The 8,607-nt window shown below is 39.2% G+C and overlaps 1 protein-coding gene across 1 annotated transcript; it reads left to right on the top strand.

Annotated features, from left to right (window-relative positions):
• Positions 1-1,240: 1,240 nt before the first annotated feature.
• On the top strand, positions 1,241-3,396 carry LOC113694161 (protein LEAD-SENSITIVE 1). The gene is made up of 3 exons (XM_027213024.2): positions 1,241-1,407; positions 1,534-1,607; positions 2,376-3,396. Exons 1-3 carry the CDS (start codon positions 1,388-1,390, stop codon positions 3,059-3,061), a joined length of 780 nt encoding a protein of 259 aa, XP_027068825.1. The 5' UTR covers positions 1,241-1,387; the 3' UTR covers positions 3,062-3,396.
• Positions 3,397-8,607: the final 5,211 nt, after the last annotated feature.

Here is an 8,607-nt window from a genome sequence, read left to right as displayed (position 1 = left end):
AGAGGGTGGATCGTACGGCGGCGACAACTGCGGAAGTGAAGGTGGAAAAATGGTGGAGGTCAAAGATGCGTTGGTCGAGAATTTGAGGTAGCCTTTGTCCAAGAGCCAAGACTCAAAAGTCGGGTCGGGTACGCTCAGAGCTAATGAGTTGGAGGAGAATACCATTTTATTTATCTCACTACTTTTCTCTTGAGGAAAATTGTGTTTCGTGATTTGGCTGGTGGGAAACAAATCAAACAATATTGACCCATTTTCTCAGTGGTATTTCGTTCTTTTCTTTTTCCCCCATTTTTCTCAAAATATGTTTCTAGATTTTTGGTTTTAAATTCAGTTGGTATTTGTAAAATTGGTTTTCAAGAAATCTCAAATTTGTTTGTAGTATTATTTTCTTGAACAAATCATTTACATTATTTCCGTTATAACATTAAAAAATGCTCTTACAACATTGTGATACGAAATTGGGTGAATGAATAAAAGGGTATAAGAAATTGGGTGGGCGGCTATTCATAAAAAGAGACAGGAAACAAGTTACAGGTTGTGATAAGTACAAATGGTAATGTATATGGCAAACATTTTGTGATTTTTTCTGTGATAAACGTTATATTTTTGGATTCATCACCGGGGGAAGAATGAAGTAGTAAAGCGTGGCAGACGATGATGGCAGGAGAAAAGGGAGATGATAGTGTAGCAGTGGTTGATGTGCCGTAATGGAGGAAGAAAGTAGTGAAGAAAGAAAGGAAAAAATAGAAAAGGAAATGAAAGGAAAATAGAAAAAAGGTGGAAAAAATAAAAGAAAAGGAAAGTTTTAAAAAATGGTTTTTTTGTTTAAAAAAGGGAAAAAACTTTAATTATTATTAATTAAAAAGGTAAAATTATCTATATCTCTCTGACTATTTGTTTTTTTTTTAATATTAGGTCTCATGAAATTACATTTATGTCCCTATTAGATTTGATTAAATTAAATTATAATTATAACCTAAATGAATTGGCAACTATTCTGTTAGGTTTTGTGCATTCCGTCAAATTTTGGAGTAAAATGGGACGAATTATATAGTTTAAGGATTTAAATGTTCCATTTTAAAGATTAGGGACTGAAGTGAGATATTGGGCATAGTTTGAGGGGATAAAATGGAATTTACCCTAATAATTTCCTTGATGACGAAGTATTTAAAATAACGAAACCAACGGGTATTCTCGTAAATTCAACATCTTGAAGGCAAAGCGAACCCAAGCGGTTGTCTTCAGCAACAACTTAGCGTCACCTTTTCGGTTCTCAATATAACCTTCGAAGTTGGGAAAGTAAAATCAAAGTCGTCTGAATCCGATCGCATCCTCTCCTGGTTCCCTTCAGTTGCCGGATCATTTCAATTCTAGCCAATAACAACCAATGGGGCTGCTCTCTAACAGGTGTGATTGCTGGACCATTGTAATCTTTTTTTTTTTTTTTGTCTGTTGGCAGTTTTGGATTAATACCGACGAGATACAGTAATTAAAGTTTTGAACTTGTATCTTGATGAATGGAGATGTGAACAGAATTGACAGAGGCAGCCTCAAACCAGGGGATCATATTTATTCCTGGCGTACTGCTTATATTTATGCTCACCATGGTCAGGATTGCAACCCCCTTTTTCCTCCTTTCTATCCTTTTTCTTCTTCTTCTTTTTGGTCAGAATTTATATTATTTGTATGTTGTTCACATTGATTTTTTTTGCCATATTTTCGGGCAAGGGCAAATAAGAGTATGGATTCAGTAAAAGCACAAATCACGTATTTTTTAGGCCGTGGGTGCTGCTAATAACGGTGGTATAACAATTTGGGTTTGAATTGTGAAAAATCTAGAATTATGTTTTCGACCATCCCCTGTTTACATGATTTTTCTAATTGTTGGAATCGAAATTTATTTTCGTATCAAGGTTTAGGATGTTGTTTACAAACCATATTTAATTGATTCAATACTCGACTTTTTTTGGGGAAAAACATGTTCTAGCTCCAGTTAGAGAATTGATGTCAATTTTGCTTAATGCGTTTCCTTTTTCTGGTGGACTGATAGGGAAGCTGGGAGCATAGATATTTTATTGGGTTGCTTTCGGCGTTCATGAGCCATTTGGACACACGAAAGGGGAAAAGGGGACGACTTTCCCTATGCTCAGATGTTGATGGTGTTACTTTGATCTTTATAATATGCTAAAATTAAATATTCTTCTCATAGAGAAAATCAGAGTGGTTGGGGGGAAACAAATTGGGTCAACATCTCTTAATAACTTGATCGATCTTACATGTGCTGCTCATCTTTTTATGTTTTTTTTTTAATTGTTAAAGCTATCATTTTTTCTTTGTAGATTTAGGATTTTAACTGCATTTACTCAAATGTGCAGGCATCTATGTTGGGGATGACAAAGTAATTCATTTCACTAGACGTGGTCAAGAAGTAGGAACAGGGACCATATTGGATTTCGTTTTGGTGAGTTCAGGACCAAGCCGAGGTCATGTTCCATGCACAACCTGCACTTTGACTGAAGAAGGTCATGGAGTTGTTTCGACATGTTTGAACTGCTTCCTTGCTGGCGGTGTTCTCTATCGCTTCGAGTATGCTGTTAACCCTGCTCTCTTTCTTGCAAAAGCACGCGGAGGAACTTGTACTCTTGCAGTTTCAGACCCTGATGACATTGTCGTCCATCGTGCAAGCTACCTTCTTAATAATGGTTTTAGATGTTATAATGTGTTCAAAAGTAACTGTGAAGACTTTGCTATCTACTGCAAGACCGGATTACTTGTCTTGGATCACAGTACAATGGGGCAAAGCGGACAAGCAGTGTCCATTATTGGCGGCCCTCTTGCTGCTGTTTTATCAACGCCACTGCGTCTTGTCACTACCAATGTATATGGTATGGCGGCAACTGCTGTTGGGGTTTATTGTGCTAGCCGCTATGCCACTGATATTGGGATGAGAAGCGACGTGGTGAAGATGCCCGTGGAAGATCTTACGCAGAGACTAGAAACAGGATTATTGGGGGTCGCTATACCAAGTCTTCCAGCTTTGCCACCAACGCCTGTCAGCTAGCATACTGGGTTTGATATCAACGGATTATGCAATGTCTGTTTAAGTGCCATGTTTTGTGCTCAAAATACTTATTTGTCTCTTCCAATCTACCAAAAACACATGTGGATGGCTATTCATGAATGTGTTGAAATCATTGCGGTCAATTTTATTTTCTTTTGATTTAGATGTGAGCCAGGCTTGTTTGATACATAACTTGATGCTGGCGTTTACATGGGTATGCTTTGATGGATTTTTTCTTTAGGATTGTATTTAGGTGGACTTCGAGTTTGTGTTATCACTTATCAGTTATGCTCTATACCTACTTTATTTCCAAGCGGGTGGTGATTTGTTGAAAACTTCTTGGGATCTGTAGGAAATTTGAGATCTGATGTTCTTTAGCCTCGCACCCTGTCAGTTACTATGAGCGCACAATTTACCAGTCAGGCTGAAGCCCCTGAAGGCTGCCATTGACTGATTGCAAACCATCTTCTCTTATTTGAGAATTCAGATGCGACACACAAATCCGAGAGGAGAACATATTTCAAAACTCAATTGGCTCCTGCTCTTCCGGTCACATCACATTACTAGCACCCTAGCACAAAGAAAAGCCAAATCGAGACGATAAACAATGGGGAGAGCGGAAGAATCAGCAAAAGGAGAGGAAATATCATACAACTGCCAGTTCAGACTTCAGACAGCTGCAATACATTTCACTCGCAATGCGTGTTTTGCAGCACCGTATCATTCTCATGAAATACATTTGATGTCTATAACTAAACCTGCACCAAATTACTGGAAAAAGCTTACTACTTTCTTTTCAGGGAGCCGGGTTTAATCTTCGATTTTCCAACAGACTTACAAGCTCACTAGTCGGAATGGCACTACATGCCCCTCCTTGTACGTGATTGGATCAGGGGCCTTGGGCTGATTTGCGGTGCTAGACGAGGAGAACTGATCACCTGTTACCTTGAGCTTATTTTCCTACAAGACAATGCTGAAGACAAGCAGCATATATTCTAAAGCCAAAATCGAATTCCACCAGAAGTGAGACGAATGGAGAAGAGGAGGAGGAAACCACAAACGATAGTCCCGTCCCATGTAAATCTTCACTGAACATTCACCTAAAATGCAGCAAAAAGACAATAAACCTGGTTTTCGTGGCCTTCTATAGGAGCGAGGAGGGCTGGTCAGGTCTTTGTTGAGTTTGGGGCGCATCTGGTAAAGGCAGCCCATTGGCAATCCCACAAGCATGAGCGTTTGGACGAATGGTTTGGACTAATAGTACACGTCGGCCCGTTACTAGGGTAGACCAACATTTGTTCATATCACCTCATTAAAGGAAGGAAAAATTGTTCAGAACAGAGTCTTTACATGTCGTCCAAATAAATTTTTTTTTATTTTTTACTTTTAAAATGATAACTTTATATCATTTAAAAAATCAAATCTATAAAATATGGTAGATATTTGACTACTTTTCACCTTAAAGTTAAACCCATCGCATGACTCATACATGATTATTTATTTTTGAAAAAAAAAAGTTAGATCCCATTTGTAGTTAAACAATTTAAGTGATTCATATCTATTTTTGTCCCTAAAGAAATACAATATGTTCTGAATCATATTAAATAAAAAAAGGAATATGATCAAATCTAATTCATATTCATTTTTGTCACTAAGAATGTAGGATCTAACGTTTTTGTATATAAAAAATTACTATATATGGATCACTTGGTGAATTTAAGCTAAAAATTGGTCGGAAATATAGGTTAGAACGAAATTTTACTAACTGGAATTTGTAAGCAATGCAAAATTAATATTTTAAAAGCAAAAAAAAAACGATTTAACAATATGTGAGAGACATTTATAACGATTTTCCCTTAAAATTACGTTTGTCAAAATTATTGAGCCCATGCCCTATCAGCTCACTGAACGCCATCTAGAAGGCATCTCCGCGAGAAGCAATAACGGAGAGGAGTATTTCCACCAGATGGTGTAAAATCTGTCACCATGTGGAAAGACTAAAGAGGCATCAAAATGGGACCAGAAAAACAAAAAAAAGGCACAAAACCAAAATTTGGAAACTAGAACCTTATGTTAGGCCTTTTGCACAAGCGCAATTCTAGTTCTGACTTCTTACTGGTGTCTCTTATCGATTTTTAGGGTTGCAAATGAGTCGAGTCGAGTCTTGACTTAATTTTATCGAACTCGAGCTCGACGAGCTGGTAATTTTTAAGCTCGAGCTCGAAATAAAAAATAATTATTTTATTTTTTAAAAAATAAATAAAAATAATATTTTTTTCTTAATAAATAATAAAATATTAAGAATATTTATGTAATTTTACTATTAAAAATAAAAAAAATAAAAATATATATATACTCGAGCTCGCGAGTTAACGAACTTAATGTTTTGAGCTCGAGCTCGAATCGAGTTTGAATCGAGCCGCTCATGAGCGGCTCGATTCGTTTGCTTCCCTATCAATTTTGGAACGTCATAAGTGGGCTCGTGCCTGGTTGTCCAAAAATGAAAATAAAAAATCTTTTTTCCTTTACTTATAATTCAACGCACGCAGAAACTATGGGCTTGTTTGGAAGTGAAGTTTTTGGCCAAGTTTTTTAGCTACTAGTTTTTTAACAACTTTTGCTACAGGAACCCCAAAAAACTTATTAAAGTTTTTTACTTACACACTTCAAAATAATACATAAAAAATATTCCCTTCAACTTTTCTTCTTTTTTCTCCCCCACCCAACCGGCCACCACCTCCACCACCGCTTCCGGCGCCGGTAACTATTCCGGCTAACTTTTGCCGACTTTCCTCTTTTTTTTTTCTCTCCCTCCCCTCCCCCTTTGACCGATATGTTGGTTTCCAAGATCTCTTTTTTCTTTTTTTTTTCTTTCTCCCTCCTCTCTCCCCTCTTTCCCTCTGTCTTTCCCCGCCACACTCCCCCTCCCGCAACTTGGGGAGAAGGAAAATTGCAAAAAAAAAAAAATTACACTCGACTGTTGCTGCTTATTCTACTAGCAAAATCATTTCTGTTGCTGCAAAACTCATGTGCAAAACTCAGGTGGTGGCAGAGGGAGAGGGAGAGGGAGGGGGAGCTTTTGCAGGGATGGGGGAGGGGGTGGCGGGGCAGAGGGCGAAGGCGCAGAGGGGGGTGGCGGTGGAGGAGGTGCTGGTGGAGGAGTAGGTGGTGGTGCAGGAGGTGGGGCTGGTAATGGAGTTGGGGATGGAGCAGGCGGGAGAGCAAGAGGAGGGGCTGGTGGAGCGTTGGTGGTGTTGCCGGAGGTGGAGCAGGTGGAGGCGTGGGAGGAGGGACTGGAGGAGGCCTTGACAGAGATGCTGGAGGTGGAGCAGGCTGCTGGGTTGCTGGGAGGTTGCTGCGTTGTGTTGTTGCTGCTGGGAAGAAGAAGCAGAAAGGAGGAAAGAAAAGAAAAGGAAAGAAAGAAAAAGAAAAGGAAAGAGAAAGAGAAAAAGAAAGAAAAAAAAAAAGAAAAGGAAAACAAGTTTTTCCACCATACAAAAAAGTTTTTCACCTTAAAACTTCTACAAAATTTTTTCAAAAACTTCTACAGTGCATTACAGTAAAGTTTTAGACAAACTCCCAAAAAACTTAGGTTCCAAACAGGCAGTTTTTTGGGAGTTTGTCTAAAACTTTGGCCCTGTTTGGAAGTGTAAGTTTTTAGCAAGTTTATTACCTACAAGTTTTTTAAGAACTTTTGCTACAGGAACCCCAAAAAACTTCACAAAGTTTTTTACCTACACACCTCAAAATATCCAAAACACAAAAAAAAAAAATTTCCTCCGCTTTTTTTTCTACTTCCTCTCCCACTCCAACCCACCACCACCTCCGTCACCCACTCCAACCCACCACCACCTCTCCTTTTTCTTCTTCTTCCTCCGTCACCACCACCTCCGTCATCACTTCTTCCAGTGCCCAACAAGAACAATTAGGCCCCCCATGAATGGAAGTAGCAGAAGTGGAAGGAACATCGCCGGCGACTTTGCCGGTATCGCAGAAGTGGAAGGAACATTGGCACCGGCGGATGGAACCTCTACAGTGGCTGGAACTGGAGAACTCGCCGGGCTTCCGGTTGGAGATGATGCAGGCGGTGACACTGCCGGAGCATTCACCAGGGAGAAGCTGCAGGTATTGTTGGAGGAATCTTTGGAGATGGAGAAGGAACCGGGGATGCATGAGGGCTGGCCGGAGAAGCTGTGGGCACAGGAGTTTTTGAGGGGGAAGGGGAAGGGAGGAAGGAAAAGAAAAAAGAAAGAAAGAAAGAGAAAGAGAAAAAGAAAAAGAAAGGACAAAAAATGGTGACCATTGCTGCTGGGGAGGCAACGCAGAAGTAACCGGGGGGGAAGGGGGAGTGGGAAGAAAGAGGAAGAAGAAGAAGAAATGAAAGAAAAGGAAAAAAAAAAGAAAAGGAAAAAAAAAAGAAAAGGAAAAAAACTTCCAAAAAATTTCTTAAAAAAACTTTAAAAAATTTTTCATCTTAAAAAATTTTTCCAAAAACTTCTACAGTACACTACAGTAAAGTTTTAGACAAACTCCCAAAAAACTCAGGTTCCAAACAGGCCATATAACTGGGAGGAGATAGGTTTTCAAGCGGGTCAATAATCTCTCTCCAGACACCGCATGGGACGGGGTATTTACTGCTTAGCCGTCAGTCAAGGGCGGTCACCTTCATGCACAAGAATCACTGGATGCAGGTTCACTTTGGCTTGGTAGCATCTAGTATTTGTTTCTAGCGCAGATCATATAGCTGGAAGCCAACATATCATTCCTGTCAATGGGGGGACTACTGAGGAAATGAGGAGGAAAACTAAAGCAGCCAAAAACAATATGCTGGTAATATATATTATCTGGATGAGGCCTTAGTTGTATCAGATATCTCTTCAATTATTGATGAACAAGTGGCCACTTTAAATGGGAATCTATTTTCACATTGATAAGGAATTGTATTATTGACATGGAGCATGCCAATGCAAACTGGACCTCTTCCTCCCTGTCTCTGCTTTGCTCCCCTTCCACGTTTGGAGGGTAGAGCGTGATAGCATGGCTCCGTGGGGAGCAAGAGAACAAGAAAAGAAGAGCATCTTTAGCCTCGAATCTCAATCTCGTAATACCACCATTTTCTTCACCAACCTCGGTGTAAAAGCACATCAAAGAAAAAAAAAAGAAAAGGGAAATAATTTCTAACGTTACTTCAAATCACCCTTACTTATTATTTAGACTCCAAGATGAAAGTTCAGTCCCTGGGTTAATTTCTTGATAACATCTTTGGCATATGGTCTTCCCTTATTATCATCTCCATAATGTAGAAATTAAACGTTGAGGCGTTTTTAGTTTCCTCCCTCTCTCTCTCTCGTAAATATTACAAAGAACCGAAGAAGTTGCGCCTACACTCCCCAAAAATAAGAACATGTTTAAAAGCGTATCATAAAATAAAGATATATCAAGCATCGAACAATATACTGAAAGTTGAGATTCGTTAAGACGCCGAGCCCTAAACTCTAGGTAACGTCGCCACCATCATCATAAACAAATAATACAAGGAAATCTAA

The sequence above is a fragment of the Coffea arabica genome, chromosome 6c (assembly GCF_036785885.1).
Source record: "Coffea arabica cultivar ET-39 chromosome 6c, Coffea Arabica ET-39 HiFi, whole genome shotgun sequence".
In the NCBI taxonomy this organism is placed as follows: Eukaryota; Viridiplantae; Streptophyta; class Magnoliopsida; order Gentianales; family Rubiaceae; genus Coffea; species Coffea arabica.
This window is presented reverse-complemented; position numbering and strand designations above follow the sequence as displayed.